Source organism: Apiospora phragmitis (assembly GCF_038363925.1).
Source record: "Apiospora phragmitis strain CBS 135458 chromosome Unknown utg000013l:1.0-2965645.0:1.0-2969333.0, whole genome shotgun sequence".
Classification (NCBI taxonomy): domain Eukaryota; kingdom Fungi; phylum Ascomycota; class Sordariomycetes; order Amphisphaeriales; family Apiosporaceae; genus Apiospora; species Apiospora phragmitis.
Window position 1 is genome coordinate 464574 of NW_027117413.1, and position 17328 is coordinate 481901.

Here is a 17328-nt window from a genome sequence, read left to right on the forward strand (position 1 = left end):
CTCGGCATATGCGCCGGTACTTCTTGCTTCAGCAGGGCTAGCATGGGTCCAAACGGGCCAGCCTCGGCCTGATTGCTTGCAGATTGACGTTCCAACGCTCTAACGACAATAGCACCAGGACCAGCACCACCACTAGAATCTGGTAGATTTTCCCAGTGCAGAGAGCCCGGCAATATCGCTAATTGCGTTCTAGAACCGGAGCGTTCAATCGGGGGTCTAATCAATGCATACTCAATCCAGCTTGGAAATCCGATGCTAGTGGATGGATCCTACGTCAACGTGGCAGCGGTTAGTGTAGGTACGCTTGAATGCATATGCGCAGAAACCGCGGAAAATAGGGAGATCGTCCCCGACCCCGATCGCTAAACCATGGCATACATACATACATGTTTGAAATAGCCATGGCAGATGCAAGCCGCGTGGTGTAAAGTTCTGGCCCCGCCTTACCCGCCTGCCTACTGCCCGCTGGAGCAGAGACGGATTTAAGTGTGTCGCTACAGGCCGCCTGTGGAACATCCCCGAACCTACAAGAATAGAAAGGGCGGAGGCGCCGGGGGCGGGTAAATATCGATGATGTCAAATAAATACCTGCTATGAACCCTTCCCTTCTTCATGCCCCTGTCTCCATACGTGGTGGAGCTCGATTCTCTTTCTTCCGTGACCTACACGACTTACATAAGGGTATACATATCCCTACTCCTCTCACCTATTTACCATATTTAGTACAACTACTATCAAACATTATCACCCCATCTCACACGCATACATTCCCGTAATCCAAAGACAACATGGTGAATCAACATAAAGCCGCCTTCCTCGACGGCAAGGACCAGAAGCTGCGGACAGCCTCGCGCGACTCGGCCGCCCCCGGCCCCGGCGAGCTGCTGGTCCGCGTCAAGGCCGTGGCTATCAACCCGGTGGACTGGAAGATCCAGGACTACGGCGCCTTCATCAGCGAGTGGCCGACGATCCTGGGCGAGGACCTGGCGGGCGAGGTGCTCGAGGTCGGCCGCGGCGACGCCGCCGCCGAGCAGGCCTACCAGACAGGCGACCGCGTCATCGTGCACTCGCAGTTCCTCGGCAACAAGAAGCTCGACCAGGCCGGCTTCCAGGAGGTCGTGGTGGCGCCCGTCGGCAGCGTCGCGAAGCTGCCCGACAGCGTCTCCTTCGAGGAGGGCGTCGTGCTGCCGCTGGCCCTGTCCACCGCCGCCGCCGGCCTGTTCCAGCCAGACCACCTGGGCCTCGACAAGCCCAGCCACAACCCCACTAAGAAGAACGGCAAGACCGTCCTGGTCTGGGGCGGCAGCTCCAGCGTCGGCACCGCCGCCATCCAGCTGGCCGTCGCGGCCGGCTACGAGGTCGTCTCGACCGCGTCGCCGCGCAACTTCGATCTGCTCAAGAGCCTCGGCGCCCGCGCCGTGCTCGACTACAGCGACAAGGACTTGGTGCAGAACCTGGTGGCTGAGCTGAAGAAGGGCGAGCTCGCCGGTGTCTATGACTGTAAGCTTTCTCCCTTCCTGAACCTCGTATGGTCGGCGGCAGGCACAGGTCAAGAGTTCCAGTAGCTAACCAAATTGTCATGTATAGCGATCGGCCTGCCGGACTGCGAGAAGCAAGCCGCTCAAGTTGTGTCGGAGCTCGGTGGAGGAAAGATGACCACCGTCCTGCCGCCTCCTGAAGGCCTGCCGGAGAACGTCAAGTCTGCTGGTGGTAAGTTTTCATTACTCCTCTCGGATGAGCCTCGATGAATTCTAACGATTGATGCCTTCTAGTCTTCGCTGTCACCATCTTCAGCCAACATCCCGATGTTGGCAAGGCTGTCTGGTAAGTTTTGAACGTCCCCACTCATTCAATTGACCAAATTGTCAATGGCTAACCATAATACCACCATCACAGGCAGGATTTTGTCCCCGGCGCCCTCAAGTCGGGCCAGCTCAAGCCCGCACCCGCTCCCGAGGTGGTGGGCAGGGGTGTCGATTCACTGCAGGCGGCTTTCGATAAGCAGAAGGCAGGCGTTTCGGCAAAGAAGATTGTTGTGTCTTTCTAAGATGGTACTTAGGACACCGGCTGCACTTCAGGGAAGGCTGCATCGTTTGACAAATAAATAAATAAACAAACAAATAACAAATCCAGACATAAAGACATTCGACCTGGCAAATCATGCACTGGAGTAAGGTGATGGCGCGGTATCATCATTCGGCTGTGTAGCTAAATCAATTGTCGGCGTTGACAACAGGGCCAGCACATTGGGCACATAAAAGCAGAGTAGACACGTCGAACGCCGAACCGAACCATTGGTGCTTCAATGCAGGTATATTGATGTTGTTCTTATTCGACACATTCCATTATCCCCTCTCGCGTCGTGAGCATCAGTAGTCGGCAGGATACCAGCCGGGCGAGCCCTTTTTGTCCTTCAGCCACATCTCGAACACGCCTGTCCTGAAGTGAGGCCGTGGGCAGGTCGGGTCCAGCGAATCGTCGATTCCGCAACGCGCGTTGAACACGTTCCACATGTACTGCTCCATCTTGCGTAACCGCTCGGCCTCCGATTCATCCACCAGTAACTCGGGGTCAACGGAGCGAACGCGGGCGCGGTATCGAGGACCGGCGGAAGTGGAAGTGCCGGGTGCGTAGGCGTCTAGAAGTCCCCCAGTCATCGCCCACGGCGTGACGGCAACAGGAGTGGTTGTGGCTGCTGCACCCTCTGCTGCACCCTCTGCTGCTCCTCCTGCTGCTGTTGCCACAGAGGCGGCGGGCACGAGGTGGGTGTACGTCTCGAATGAGCACATCCACTGGTAGCGCATCTGCATGATGCCCAGCCCCGTCACGTGCCGGCAGCCCGGGGCCGGAGCCGCGTCCTCGGCGTCCCAGACGGTGAGGTACTGTACGTCGAGCTCCGGGTGGAACTTGCGCATGGGGATCTCCATGTCGACGTTGCGCGAGTACTCGAAGTAGTTCTCGCGCTTGGCCATAGCGCGAGACTCGGCGCACACGTGCATCAGGGCCGGGTACCCCGTGTTGACCATGACGGATGACGATTCCTCCTCGTCTGTCGACAGCGTTTCTGGCCCGTCGTAGAAAAGAAGCTCCGACACATCCTCGGGCATGGCGAATTTCCAGACGGCATCCCGTAGCTCTTGGGCAGCTGCATGAACCTCGGGAAGGTTCCTGTCGTGGTCGGTTCGGGCATGGTGTCTTTGGTGAAGTCAACGAGCTGACCCTGGCCGCCGGTGCCCTTCTTGTGAGACGATGCTGAGCTCATCACCAGGGATGGACACAAGAAAGGGGACCAGTAAGCGAATAAAGCTTGTGACAATCGTATCAATGAATCAATGATTTAAGAAGTCGAGAATTAAGTTATTATGCGTATCGGGTGGTGCTGGCATGGCATGAGGGAGGTGTTGGTTGACACTCGAGAGCTAACTAACATCCAGCCAGTAATTTGAAGCCACAGGCAGCAGCCACAGCAGCCACAGCAGCCACACTGGGACATACTGCCGAGCCCCACCACCAACCTCTAGCAAACAGACAAAACCACCAGCCCGTAGCGTTCGCTCTTCTTTTCTTCTTCTTTCCTTCTTCAATCTTAAGGGCACAAATCCTTATCATCAGGACATACGCAAAAAACACTTGGTTGTTCTTACCAAGTATTTTTCTCACGAAGTCATGATCATTCATGCGTGCCCAGAGCGACTCAACGCAGTCTTTTTCGCTAGCGGCTCCTGCAAAATCATACTGGGTTGGCTGTTAGATAGATACTGCTGACATTCTTTTGATGTTGTCCTCTGTGCGTAATTGTATGCCCGTAGTCTCTACCATGGGTGTGTGCACGTATGATAACGTGTACATAATTATACTACTCCCGATGTTTGTACGCATCACACTCGTGCATTTGATACTTCTACGTGAGCAATACGGACCGCACTCGAGTTTTCCATTTTAGCTGTCGTAAACGCCCATCATGGAAAACCTATCTACCACTCGTCTGGCGTGATCTGCCAGGTACCCGCGCTACCCGACTGACACACCACACGACGTACTATCGTCGTGTTCATGTTTACGACGCGAATGAAAATAGGTCGCAGTAGTCCCACAAGGGAAGGAAGCAGGTGATCCTTCATGCTGCCCCTCATTTGCCGCCTGAGCTTGACCGCCTCCAACTACCACCACTTTTCAGTCAAGCAGCGATCGAGGCAATCCATCCGGGTCCATCTCATAGTTAGTTACACGCGTAGTCGTCATTCGGCGGGAAACGTAGATGGAATCTAGCATGAAGCGGGGGGCAAGAGCCATGGGAATGGGATTGGGCAGATATGGATATCCGCAAATCCCAAACTTGCATGTGCCATCTGATCTGATCCATCAGCTTGTCCATATCACGGCGAACCACCATAAGCCCTAATCGATTTCGAGAAACCAGTGTATTCGTTGCACCATCTCTCTAGCTATCTACAAAATTCTACATCCAGAGCCGCGAACGGCCACAAGACAATCCAGTCTTACAAGGCCGCCCATGTTTGACTCCCCAGCTATTCGTCCATGATACACAAGGCTCGAAGGCTCGATCGATCGCCCGCCCTCACGCCCGATAAGCTGTACTCCCAATAACATCAAAGACTAGTAATAGTACAGGTCAGACTCGAAATCAAAACCATAACCCATGCCTTGTTCAAAAGCAAGAGGATGCCCATGAACGCCGCTGATGTGCACATATATGCTGACCAAACTCCGTCCGTGATCAAGAAGTCTATAGTGCTCTAGATGTGAGCCTGGTGGTGTACAAAACAGCCTAGACCCCCAACACAACTGTTTCCTTGTCTCGCATGACCTTGAAGCACCGTGTAAATGGCACCATATAGTCACTCCGTGAGACCCAAACCCACCGGCAACACGATGAGTTTGTCCATGTAAAAGCAAGCCAGAGACCCCAGATAAAAACGCCGGATATCGTAAAGAGCATGCCCTCATTAGTCGTGAAAATTAGTGCTCCCATTACACTCCGGTCTTCAAATCTGCGACAGCTTTGGCAACTTCCTTAGAGGCCAAAGTCTCGCATTTGATCCTTGTGTCATGATCTAGTCCCTCGTCCGGAACTTGCATGTAGAGCTTGCGCGACAGATCGCGGTTGATGGCTGTATACTGGTCGGCATTGATACTACCAGCCCTAAAGTGTGGCTTCAAAGCTGCTTTGGTGATGGCCGAGATGTTTTCCTTGGTCTCTAGAGGAAGCGCGATTCGGGTGGGTGAGGCGCGAGTGGGTGAAGATTCGGGCGAACGCCCCGCCACACTGGTTTTGATCGGAGTAGTATGTTGGCGGCGAGGTCGAGGATGTCGGATTTCTAGAGACGCAGTCCCGTTTCGTTTGGGGCTGTGTTGGCGACGAGGTTTTGATTCCGAGTCGCTACTATCACTCCCACACATTCGGCTGGGTGATCCATTTCGGTTCGGTGAGAAATTGGCGGGTGGGTAGATGGGCTCAATACGAGATGTGAGTGTGAGAGGCGAAGCAGATCGCTCACTGATTCCTCGCGGCGGCGGCGTAGCTGACAGCGCACGAGGGCTGCTGTATCCAGAAGGCGAGGGGGGAGGAGGCAGGCGATGAATGCTCGCCGTTGGACTTAGGAACGCCGAGCACTGTCCGCACAGTCTCGTCGTCCGAGGGCGTGCTCAGTTCTACTTCCTTCAAAAGAGTCGACAAGAACGATGGCATGGCTGTACCCGGAGAAGAAGCCCGTGCAGCGGGTTGTGTTGGTGCTGGTGCTGTTGGCGCTACTGCTGTTGCAGCTGACAAAGACGGTCCAGCCTGCGGCTGTCTAGAGGACGATGCTTCAGCGCTGTCATGGGGGACTCGTCTTGTTCGTGGTCGCTTCAGCTTTCGCTCTGGCTCCGGAGCCGGCTCTCGTGGCGACGCCGTGGTCGAGCGCGACTTGCGACGCTTCCGGGGTTGGGAGTGGCAGCTTCGCCAGATCGATCCGTGCCCAATGCCTTCTTTGCCATCTCTAAAGCGCCCCAGGCCTCCTTTTCTTCCGGAGTTTCCTGCGGTGGCGGCGGTGGGGAAGGGGTCTGTCGCACAGACCGGGCCAGGCTGCGGCCCTGAGGAATGCCGTTTGTGAACGCATCGAGCGATCCGAGCCGATCTGCAATGTGAAGGCGCTGTTGCCACCTCTCAAACTCGCTTCGATGATAGCTCCCGTTGCCTAGTCGGGTTCCCCCGCGCCGCCGCTCTACTCGGCGGTAATTTAACAGAGCCTCATCTTCCTCGGGGTTGTTTAGGTCTATATCCAGGACATCCCAGACACGTCCGGCGATTTCGCCCCATGCACCCTGCCATTCAGCCGAGCGAGCTCGCTGGCGCTCGCGGCGCAGTGCAGCTTGGGTACGGGCATAAAGCCGGACTGCCGGTCAGAAGAGCCGGCCAGTCTGGACAAGCCACTCTCTGGATCGACCAGCTCAGCTGCGGCAAGCGCTGCACCCTCATCGGCGCACTCCATGCAAAACCAGTGACCGCGAGGAATGTGGTCCAGCCCGATACAATGGGTATGGTACGGTGCGTCGCAGCTATCGCAGAGCAACAAAATGTCTTCTTGGTCGCTTCGATTGCAAATGGGACATGGTTGAGCAGGCTCCTCCGGCTCGGGGTTCTCTGCGAGCCATGCTGGTGCATCGAATTCGGCGATTTGTTTCTTGTCTGCAACGGCGTACGAATCGAGTTTGTTGCCTGTCGCGAACTCGTTAGTTATGGGGTTCCACAGTGACTTGGGGTTGATAAGTGCGGGTGGTATAGACTTACCTCCAACTCTGTCATAAACAACAACCGAATTAAATGTCTGGCGGCATATAGGGCAGCTGTTGGCCTTTCCGGTCCATTGTCGCAGGCAAACATCGTGAAGTACGTGACCGCATATCTCGATCTCAGCAATTTTGCTGTCCTCGTCGGCGACAAAGTCGTCGGAAGTGGATGTTGTTGACGTTACGGCATCATATTCAGCAGATGATGGTTTTGCAGTGGTTGGTGGTGTTGCTGGTGCTACACTAACAGCAAGAGTGCTGTCACCGGCATTGGTACTTGCATCTGCAGCTGCAGGTGCGCCGGCCGTGTCATGTGGCACATCGACATCAGGGTCACTCTCCTGCAAAGGTGGAACAACCAGTGGGGTGCACGTCTAGGCTTTCTAGACAGACGATGCACTGATCAGCCATGGGGGCAATATTTCATAAAATCCCGATGACAATACTCAGACATATAAATGGAGTAGCTTTGGTCTGAAGAAAAGGACTGCGTCGAGCTAATGATTCGATGCAGCCACTCTGAGCCTGGTGCAATTGCGTCGTTGGGTTTTGAGATGAACTGCTGTGGCGAATGGGAGGGGAGATGGCAGATGGATGGCCGACACGCTAAAAGCCTATCTTCGAAAGTGGGTTGGGGGTTGGGTTGTTTGGTTTTGGGTGGAACAAGAATTCCAGTGGTGATGAGTGCAGCTGGAAATATATGTGGTATGCCTCGGAAAAGGGTGATGTGGGTTTTGGGAGGTCACGAAGGACGGAGGTAGGTAAAAAGTAAGTTGGAGGCAAGAACGTGTAAAAGAGCCAGCCACAGGGCGAACAGAGTGGACAACGTTTTCTTAGCACTAATAACAGTTGGTAGAAAGAGTCTGGGAGCAGGATGGATGGAATGGATCAATCAATGGCCCTTTTTTGATACTGGAGTGTAAGGCCAAAAGTAAGTATTTAAGACCAAGCGCCAAGTGAATCGAGTAGGGCGGAAGTTGGAGGGGTGGTTGTGCAGCAGTTCAACTGTTGTGGTTGCTGAGAAAGAAGAGGAGGGATGGTTTGGGTGACGATGATGTTGAATGACTCTTTTACTTTTGTGAAAAAGACCAGTTCAAGAGCTTGGGGGAGGAGTGATGTGATGAGTCTTCCCAAGTTGTCAGGTAGGTTAGGTGAGATTGGGAGGTGGGTGAATGGAGAAGGACGAAAGAGAGGGCTGGGCTGGTTATGGTGTTGGGGGCGACGATAATAGGAAGGAAGCCTCTCTCGGAAGTGGGTGTTTGGGACTGTTTAGAACAAACCCACTTTGAGTGCTTCCCCGTATGTGATTGAACGGCAAATACCAAAATGCCTCTGGTGTTTTTTTTTGGGGGTGGTTTTTAAAAAAGGCAGGACTCACAGCAGGTCAAGACTGGGACCCTGGAGAGGGAGAGAGAAGGCAGAAAGGGTGGGCGTCGTGCCACATCCCAGGCCCCAGTACTGTAGAGTGTAGAGTATGGATGTCTGACCAGGTCCAAGGCAGTTAGTCTTTGAAGGCAGGCAATGTGAATGTACATGTACGTAATAACAATAATAAATCCGAGAGGTCTGGTCTGGTCTGGTCGAGGTGCGCTGCTGCTGCTGCGCTGCATGGGAACAAGCAATCAATGAAAGACAGGACAATTGGAGAAAGAGGGCGGAGCCTAATAGCTCGACTAACTTACCGCTTACCGACATGGAAGGTAGGTTTAGGTGGTTTCGATCAAATCCCAATCTTCGTAACCGCAGAGCAGAGTGGGCAAAAAGTAGGCCAGATACTACCTATTTACTTTTAGGCGGCACGAGATAAACTCGAGCGAGCGGTATTGCTCACGTTGCTTCGTCGTCGTCTGCACTTCTGACGAGTTTAGCGCTCGTCTACCCATCCCCCCAGAGATGCAGACCCAATCAGCTGATGCCACCGGTGACGATATGAGGGAGCCACTATGTACGGCGGCCTTTGAGACCAAGTCCAAGCCAAGGCGGACATACGGACAGCCGGCACCGGCAACTCTGGAGGCAGCGTCTCTTGATGAGGGACTCGAACGTCGAAGAATCGATGCCTCTATTTCCTTTGTCTCTTCTTGACTTGACTGGCTGTTGGCTTCAAGATCTTCCATCCAAGTGCAGTGGCCGGGAGCGGTACAGGTACCTGTTATCAGTGTATATGTGCTCCGCCGCACGTACAAGGCTGGAGCTGAGAGAGTAAGACCAGGGCAGCAGGGGCCTACTACGGCCTACAAGAAGTGGGCATTCACGTCAGATATGTGCGTGTAATTGTTCGTGTGCAGAAATGACATTAACCTTAGGTCTGTATCTATGGTTGGTGACAGCTAAATGTGTCGAATTCCCCGGCCTCATATGCATGTTTCCCCTGCTCATAGGATCAATCGGCACACGGTCGATTGCTATGTACGTATGGAGACGGGTTGATCTAGAGGTGCATACTGTACATTACATGACATCCGCGCACACTTGGGTGGTAGTCGCACATATTGCATCCTGACCAACCACGGACCCGGCTAGCTCATGGCTGACACAGGATCACTTGCCTATGGCGAGCACCCCATGGATGAGCAGGGGCAAATGCCAAGGAACCACACCATCACTGGCCGGCTGCGTAATGATCAACTAATTCGGGTGTGGTGACTACTGACTACTATGCTACCTTTCTCGCGATCCTCCTGTGCAGAAGCACTCTGCACTACTCTGAATTCTACGAACCTAGAAGAAGGGTCTCTAGCGAACCACAAAAGTATTAAATATAGATATCGTATCAAGGATTTATGAGGCGCGGTACTCTAGAAAAGGCAATTTGACTTGATAGAAAACTAAAATAAGATTCTAAGTCGCAATCTTTGGAGGCTTCTCCTGTTCTCCGCTAGGTAGGAGGCACTGGTTGGGTGGGGCATCGACGAGGTGTGGTCAGCTCAAGGGTAGGATATTGCTTCACAACAGCAATCAACCCAAGGGAATCGTGACCACTTATTGGTCCAGCTAACATGCTCATGGCGGGCTTCACTGGTCCATAAAATGGGATGATGACAATCAGAAGTTCAGAAGCCATTCCCTCCTCACAGAAAAGGAGCCGCAGGCTTTGTGTCAAGAGGGAAAGGGGATCAAGATCAGGGGCCAAGGTTTGCATCGGAGTATTAGACGCCCGATTTGGCAAAGTTGAGGGACGGAAAAGACGTTTCGAACGTCAGTGCCACCACCACAGTGCTTGCTCGAGTTTGGCAACGAAAAGAACTAAGCCCGCAACCACGTGAAAGATGGCTGCTGCGAGTGCCAGCTTCAAAGCAGGGATCCTTGAAATCCACGGGCTTGCACTGTAGCTTCTTGTCGCCATTTGCCGAAATCCCGTCCACTTGAATAATATTGGCAGCAGGGGGGCAGAGACCTACCTACCTCCTCACTTCCTCTCGAACAGCATAGATCATTGATCGTGGACAGCAGGGAAGACGTGGCTCATATATGCCTGTCATGACGTAGGAGTCTGAGGAGTTAATGGTTAATTGCGCAAGGATAGAGATAGTGAAAGCTACGAAGTTCGCTCTTACTGTGCATGGTTATCCGGATCAAGGCTGTATGCCATTGCCCAGAGATGCAAAAGCGACCAGCACATAAATATTTCACCAAATTAGTGTACACGGCAATCGAGTAGGCGGCTGTTGAGAGACCGTTGGGATCGTGCCATCTAAACGGAGGCGTCGCGGAGTCCCGAGTTGATCATGGGGGCGTGGGCGCACGGTAAGCCGTTACCAACTCCGCGTCGTCCAGCTCTCGAATCGACCAACTACACATCTCACATGCTCGCAACCTGGGATTTTGATGTGTTCTTCATATTCTTGTCATTGGTGAGACTCCGTTGCTCTGTTTCTCCCGTGGGCCAGGGCCGAGGACCAAAGCTGTACCATCATTCAACCTTTTGTGGTATTGAACTCATGAAAACCGTTACTCCCATTGACCCCAAGCGAAATGCAGAAATCGTAACCATGCATCCACCTTAAACCTCGGCAATCTCCCTCAGACGGCGCAGAGTCGAGCGCATAGCAGCGGCAGCAGGGGTGGCAACGGTGTAAGCTATTGCTAGTTAGTTACCACGCCAGAACTAGGGGGGGGGGATGGCCAGGAAGATGGACAAATGCACGCATAATGTCGAAGCCCCCCAGCCTGTCCTCGGGGTAGTGCTCACCTCCACCGGCAACAACCTTGTGGCAGGCTCTGCAGTTCCAGATGCCGACAGCAGTGCGCTTGACGTTGACCTTTCCGCAGAAGGTGCAGGTGTACTTGGAGTGCTGAGTGATTTCCATCTTCTTGACCTGCTTACGGAGGAAGCACCGTATCTGTAAGGAGGGACTTTGGGTTAGCATATTGTTGAGTGCCCTCGAGAAAAATTGTTGTCCACGTCCACGCGAACCCCAAGGCATCAACTAGGCAATTCGACCATATTCCCTTGAAAAAACCAAGACACCCTTCGGTCAGAGTCCCGTACGAGGATGAGCAGCTGCAAGTACTTCATTTCGTGTGCGATCCACGACCATCCCAAGGGGAGGTCAGTGAGCAATTTTCGAAAAATTCATCCCCCAATGATCCGATGGAGAATACGTAAGATCAGAAGTACAGCTGCCCAACCGCATCGGGCTCTCGCCCGTCACGATGTCTTCGGTTCCCGGCTCGAGGAGGAATAGGGTGTGGTGGTGGTGGCATGTCGTGTTGCCATGTTGATTCTTGGGGGTTTCGGGCGTCGCTTTCGATCAAGGAGGCATCGGAATTTTTTTGGCGATAACTTACCTGGTACCGTACTTGCCGGTCACTCCGACCTTCTTGGTGCGCTTCGTCATCTTGATTGATGTGTATGTGGTCGACTTCGGGAGGGGTTGATGTGGTGAAGTTGATCGCTGGTTACCACTTAAGAAAAGTCAGGTGAGTTTTTGACGGTGCCCGAGTTTTTTGTCCAAAGGGCTCGAAATTGTCCAAGTGTGTGTTGGTTTGTGGGCGACCCACCTCTCGAGCTGAGATTGGATGGTGCTAGATCTTTCGGAGCTGAAGCCACATCAGCCACGGCAAGCTCCCCCAAGATCTGCCCAAGCCAGCACCAGCCACACGGCCAATTGATGATGTTGATTTTGAATTCTGACGGAGCTGCCGACGTCGCATTTGATTGGCGGCTCGTGGCCCTTGCTTACATCACCCAAGCAAGAGTTCCCTCTCCTCAGAGTCAATGCCACCAATTACACTAGCTTCCGGGCTCTGCTTCTACTATGAATTATCCCCTCCCGCCTACATACATGGCCATGATCCGCAGCACATGCTAGGCCCTATGAGGGATCTTTGCCCGTTTCGCCCAGCTTGCATGGCTTTCGCTATTCATGAAACGCGAGACTGACGAAATTTCTGGATTTCGCCGGCCGAGGCATTGATCCATTTATCGCTAAGCCTGTTCGGCGATGCTTTCCCTACGCAGCCATTTGTCCACGGCTAGAGCCGTCTGACATGGTGTTTGTCGACTGTGACTGGTTTGTCATTGCTGAATCTCCTCAACTTAAAGCACTTTATTTAGTAAGGTCGCTATGGACATGGATAGCATCGTCGAATCCTCCGATTCTCTACAAGGGGGTTAATGAAAGTAAGAGGTACCAAGTAGTAGCCTGAAGATTGAATAAAGTATATAGTTCGTAACATCCGCTCCTCCCGCTCGAATGTTATATTGGATCAATGTAACTGCACCTCATACCGCTTGATTCTTGTCGCATCATCCACGCATTACATTGTTGTTGTCAACTTCATCCTATCTTGACTATTTTTGAGCGTATCAACACTGCTCAATAGGCCATCATGGCACCAAAGCAGAATAACCGTCAATATGACATCGTAGTTTTTGGAGCTACAGGCAAGTACCACAAGCGATTCCAAACATTGTCCTTAGTAACTAACCCCGCGTTCTTCAGGCTATACTGGCTTTATGACGGCCGAGCATATCGCTAAGAGACTACCCACAGATCTCAAGTGGGCGGTAGCCGGTCGTTCAGAAGACAAGCTTAAGCGCGTAGTATCGGAATGTCAGAAGTTGAACCCAGACCGCGTCCAGCCAGGTAAGGAGATTTGGGCATTATTGTCCCCCTTGGTGCCGCCACTCGTTCTGACAAAAACACACAGAGATCGAGGTATGCAATCTGAACGACCAGGAACTGCTGGCCCTGGCCAAGAAGACTTCTGCAATGATCTGCACCGTGGGCCCTTTTGCTCAGTTTGGCGAGCACGCGTTCAAGGCCTGCGCCGAGGCCGGCACGCACTACATCGACTGCACCGGTGAGGTGGTTTGGACCTTGTCCATGATCCAAAAGTACGAAGCCCTCGCCAAGAAGGCCGGCATCGTCATGATTCCCCAGTGCGGCTTCGATTCTGCCCCGTCGGATCTCCTCGCGTGGTCCATGGCCCAGCTCGTCCGTTCTAAGCTGTCGGCCCCCGTCAGTGACGTCGTGGTCAGCATTCACGACTTAAAGTAAGTAAATCGCTACGAGAGGGTTGGAGAATGTTGGGGTTTCTTTCTGGCAGATCCAAACTAACTGCAACGACAGAACGAAACCGTCTGGAGGAACCCTGGCGACCATCCTCGGACTGGTAGAGACGTACAGCCTCAAGGAGATTGGCGCGTCGAAGGTACCCTACGCCCTGTCGCCGGTGCCCAACTCGTACCACGGACCCCAGCCGTCTCTGTTCTCGAAGCTGACTGGCGTCCGCACCGTGCCCCACCTGGGCCTACTGTGCACATCGGTGACAGCGGCCACGGACGAGCCCATTGTGCAGCGCACGTGGGGCCTGCTGCAGCAAGAGCGCTCGCGGCAGAAGGAGTCCTATGGGCCCCGGTTCAGCTACCACGAGTACGCCAGGGCCCGCAGCACGCTGTCGGGAATAGTGACCCACTACGGCCTCGTCATCGGGATGACCATGCTGGCCCTCTTCGCCCCGGTCCGCAACCTGATGCGCCGCAACATCTTCCAGCCCGGCGAGGGCGTCAGCAAGGAGGACGCCGCCAAGGAGTACATCGTGATGCGCGGTACGGCTGTGCCGGACGTGCAGCCCAAGAGCGACAAGGTGGCTATGATCGAGGCGAAGTATCCGGCCAGCCCCTATCTCTGTAAGTGACATACTTATCTACTCCTCAGTTATCACTGTCCTCTAGGGTCCACACATTGCCTTGAAAAAGCGGGCAAGGGTCGCGGGGAACATCTTTGGAATTGGCGGCATATGTGCTATACTAAGTCTTCCACTAGTGACCGCGGCATGTCTCGCACAGGCAGCCTATAGCATCTTGAAGGACGATCAACAGCTCGAGGGTGGGTGTGTACACACCCGCGTGCTTGGGCCAACGGTTCATCGATCGCCTGGACGGTGATGGATTCAAGATCGAGACGAAGCTGGTGGATGCGTAAATTGAGGTGTGATATATATTGCTTATGGATTATTCGACCTAATTGCACACTGGTTTTATGCCAGTATGCTGGAGACCTATGCTCAAAGGAAAAGCAGATATCGACCCCCTGAGCAACATTGTAACGACGTTTCATGGAGCATAACCCCTTCTCTGCGTTCTTGCCAGAAAATAAGTAGCTGTCTTATCTCGGACAACCTCTAAGATATAGGACAGTCGAGATTTACCTCAGAAATGTTTCAAATACGGCGATTGGATATGTTCTTTTTTCTTTTTCTTCTTTTCGGATCGGCACATGGACCAATTGTTCGGGCGCTACCCTCGTGATCCAGTGTATGGCTTTTCTTATGATACAATTCAGAAGTCATGTATTCGAATGATAATTGAATTGAGGCTATTCGGGCAAGTTGCCCAAACTCAACTATGCTTTTTGCATCCATCTCAAGTCCAATCGCACTTGCATTTAGTGACATGCATAGACGAGTCAGGACCAATTTCCCAGGAGCATGTTATCAACATGACATGATCTTTCTGCTCCTGATGACGCTGCATTACAGTATTAATCAGATCCAGAATCATCAGTCTCGCATCCTTTCTGTTGCAGCAGGTGTCAATCAGCGTGTGTCTCGAGGAAAGGGAGGATGTACACTGACGTGCCCCGCAATTTCTGTGCCGGAAGTGGTCGAGGATGCGCCGAGCTTTTAGACGTCATTAAGAAAACAAATCAGAAACCCAAAACTTGAGCTCAGATCGGATTTGGGCTTGACATGGCCTAACCTTACGTTCGACTACAGTGCAAGCAAGTGGGAAAAACAGCGAGTCCAGTTCCGAGCCATTGAATAATCGCTTCGAGCAATCCAACGTCGCATTTCGGTTTTCATCCTGTTTGTCGCGTTGCCCTGGTACTGTTCGCAGGAGGAGCTGCCGGTAGTGGTGGAATCCATCCCTTCAACTTTTTTTGGTTCGCCTCTGTCTGTCTCACATGGCGATTTGATAACATCAAACCAATAAGCCATCCCGATTGAAGCTGTCTACAACCCAGACCAGGCCACCCAGTAGTACCCGCGCTAAACATCTTGTCTGTTGATATTGATTGATGGTCAGGAGAAGCCTTCCTATCTTTAGGCCACGCTGAGCAGAGCAACTCCTTCATCTCCCTTCCCATAATGGCGTCGTCCAGTGCCCGCTCGCAAGCCGAGCGAACACCTCTTCTGCGTCAAGACACGGAACGACCGCGCGCACCCCGAAACGTAACCTTCAATCCCAATCCAGTCACCAAGACCATCTTCCTGAGCCCTCCTCGCTCAGCTCGTCGCCCGCCGGCAGCACCTTGCTCGCCGCCCCAGCGCTAACTTCCAACCCTTTCCATCAGCATGGACACAGCCAAGGATCCTCGTCCTCCTCTCTCCCGAATAATAACACGCCTTTCTCCGCCATCAACAGTCGTTTGCGCCGCCGTAATTCACACGGTAGCACCCCCTTCACGGGCCTCCCAGCCCCGATAGGCCCCCTGCCGAAGCGAGGACCACAGCGATCGACCAAGAACGCCGAGAAGCTCAAGCTCCTCCCCAACCCTGACTTGGGCGATGATGGTGGCGTCGAGGATTTCGAGGAGAGCGGTCGTGATGTCTACAGTCAATACACGCGGATCAAGGACCCGAATGCTCGGAGGGATGCCGCGAGATTAGGCAAGGCGGATCGCGAGAGGCTACCGCGAGTCACGGCCTACTGCACGGCGAACAAATATCAGATGGAGGGTCTGATGCGCTTCTTGAAGGGTCGCGCCCGCAGTCGCGCTTCGAACCCCAAACTGATCGACGAGTGCATCTACTCTCCCTACAACTATGCTACGGGCAAAGGTGCAGAGCGGGCAGAGGCTGCCGAGGTCAGAACAAGGAGAGAGAGCCAGGAAAGCCAGGATCATCAAGACCGCCAGGACCGACACGAGCCCCCGAGCACGCCCACGCGGCCAACCATGATGGAATACGAGCGCAGGCACTCAACAGGACAGCTCACAGATGTCGTTGACAGCTCGGGAGATTCAGGGGCCATGACGGAGGGCTATGGCAATGGCCGGGACGCGCAGCACAACCTTTCATATCCCTCGATGGAGGACGAGAGCGCGATACAAGAGAGTCCCTCCTCTCAGACCAAGGACCTGGATTTTGACACGGAGGTACACACGCCCGAGGTCTTCCTCTTTGAGTACGGCGTGGTGGTGATCTGGGGCATGTCGCCGGCGCACGAGCAGCGCTTCCTCAAGGACATCGCCAAGTTCGAGATGGAGAAGCTAGACCAGGAGGACGTCGAGACCGAGTGCTTCAACTTCTACTACACACGGGAGTACCAAGCGCGGATATACAACGACTTCATTACCCTGCGGGATAGGGCAACTACATGACAAAGCTTGCCATCTCCCATGCACTCGCGCAGAGTGTCAAGGTATGTGACCTTTTTCGACTTTTTGAATTCCTTACTGGCAGAACTAACCTGGTATTTTCTTGTAGACGTCGCTTTTTGAAGAGCTGATTGCTTCCACTATAGAGACCTGCAAAGATATCCCTTCCCAGATTGCGCTGACGGGCAAAATCGCACTTTCTCGTAGCCAGATCAATATGCAAATCGGCGAACTGTTCATTCTCCGTATCAACATCCATCTCAATGGTTCGGTTCTCGATACGCCAGAGCTGTTCTGGGGTGGAACCCCATCTCGAGCCTGTGTACCAGGCCGTACGCAGCTACCTCGAGATGGACCAGAGAGTAGGCCTCCTTACGGAGCGGTTGGATGTCATTGCGGATCTGTTGGCCGTTTTGAAGGGCGAACTTAGCCACGGACACGGAGAAATGCTGGAGTGGATTGGTAAGCCAACTCTATTACATTATCCCAGCTTGCTGCATCCATTTACTGACAAGCCCGCAGTTATTATCCTCATCGCTGCCGAGATTCTAGTGGCTGCGGTCAACATTGTGGTTGATTTGTATGCTGGTGTGGACTAGACCAGAGAGACGGCCCTGGGGTTTTGTTTCTCTATCCCCTGCTACCTCCTTTACATCCCTTCCAGCGGCGTTTGTGGATTCAAACCAACTTCCCCCATCCTCCTATCCCA

The 17328-nt window shown here is 53.4% G+C and overlaps 8 protein-coding genes across 8 annotated transcripts; 4 read left to right on the plus strand and 4 right to left on the minus strand.

Moving 5' to 3' along the window:
- Nucleotides 1–788: 788 nt before the first annotated feature.
- PG994_013892 (uncharacterized protein) lies at nucleotides 789–2047 on the plus strand (the record flags this gene model as incomplete). Its single annotated transcript, XM_066865301.1, has 4 exons — nucleotides 789–1500; nucleotides 1588–1710; nucleotides 1773–1824; nucleotides 1897–2047. 4 exons carry the CDS (start codon nucleotides 789–791, stop codon nucleotides 2045–2047), a joined length of 1038 nt encoding a protein of 345 aa, XP_066708430.1.
- A 322-nt stretch (nucleotides 2048–2369) lies between these two features.
- On the minus strand, nucleotides 2370–3107 carry PG994_013893 (uncharacterized protein; the record flags this gene model as incomplete). Its single annotated transcript, XM_066865302.1, has 1 exon — nucleotides 2370–3107. One exon carries the CDS (start codon nucleotides 3105–3107, stop codon nucleotides 2370–2372), a length of 738 nt encoding a protein of 245 aa, XP_066708431.1.
- Nucleotides 3108–4992: 1885 nt separating this feature from the next.
- Nucleotides 4993–5710, minus strand: PG994_013894 (uncharacterized protein; the record flags this gene model as incomplete). The annotated part of the gene is made up of 2 exons (XM_066865303.1): nucleotides 4993–5287; nucleotides 5520–5710. 2 exons carry the CDS (start codon nucleotides 5708–5710, stop codon nucleotides 4993–4995), a joined length of 486 nt encoding a protein of 161 aa, XP_066708432.1.
- Nucleotides 5711–5868: 158 nt separating this feature from the next.
- On the minus strand, nucleotides 5869–7200 carry PG994_013895 (uncharacterized protein; the record flags this gene model as incomplete). The annotated part of the gene is made up of 3 exons (XM_066865304.1): nucleotides 5869–6395; nucleotides 6434–7130; nucleotides 7183–7200. 3 exons carry the CDS (start codon nucleotides 7198–7200, stop codon nucleotides 5869–5871), a joined length of 1242 nt encoding a protein of 413 aa, XP_066708433.1.
- Nucleotides 7201–10792: 3592 nt separating this feature from the next.
- Nucleotides 10793–11779, minus strand: PG994_013896 (60S ribosomal eL43 domain-containing protein; the record flags this gene model as incomplete). The annotated part of the gene is made up of 3 exons (XM_066865305.1): nucleotides 11581–11779; nucleotides 10937–11145; nucleotides 10793–10869 (listed from the first exon to the last, which is right to left on the minus strand). Exons 1-3 carry the CDS (start codon nucleotides 11628–11630, stop codon nucleotides 10793–10795), a joined length of 336 nt encoding a protein of 111 aa, XP_066708434.1. The 5' UTR covers nucleotides 11631–11779.
- Nucleotides 11780–12624: 845 nt separating this feature from the next.
- PG994_013897 (uncharacterized protein) lies at nucleotides 12625–14185 on the plus strand (the record flags this gene model as incomplete). The annotated part of the gene is made up of 5 exons (XM_066865306.1): nucleotides 12625–12646; nucleotides 12738–12881; nucleotides 12946–13291; nucleotides 13368–13927; nucleotides 14064–14185. 5 exons carry the CDS (start codon nucleotides 12625–12627, stop codon nucleotides 14183–14185), a joined length of 1194 nt encoding a protein of 397 aa, XP_066708435.1.
- Nucleotides 14186–15387: 1202 nt separating this feature from the next.
- Nucleotides 15388–16622, plus strand: PG994_013898 (Sporulation protein RMD1; the record flags this gene model as incomplete). The annotated part of the gene is made up of 2 exons (XM_066865307.1): nucleotides 15388–15471; nucleotides 15594–16622. The coding sequence occupies 2 exons, from the start codon at nucleotides 15388–15390 to the stop codon at nucleotides 16620–16622; spliced, it is 1113 nt and encodes a 370-aa protein (XP_066708436.1).
- Nucleotides 16623–16882: 260 nt separating this feature from the next.
- PG994_013899 (uncharacterized protein) lies at nucleotides 16883–17218 on the plus strand (the record flags this gene model as incomplete). The annotated part of the gene is made up of 2 exons (XM_066865308.1): nucleotides 16883–17081; nucleotides 17142–17218. 2 exons carry the CDS (start codon nucleotides 16883–16885, stop codon nucleotides 17216–17218), a joined length of 276 nt encoding a protein of 91 aa, XP_066708437.1.
- Between the last annotated feature and the right edge of the window lie 110 nt (nucleotides 17219–17328).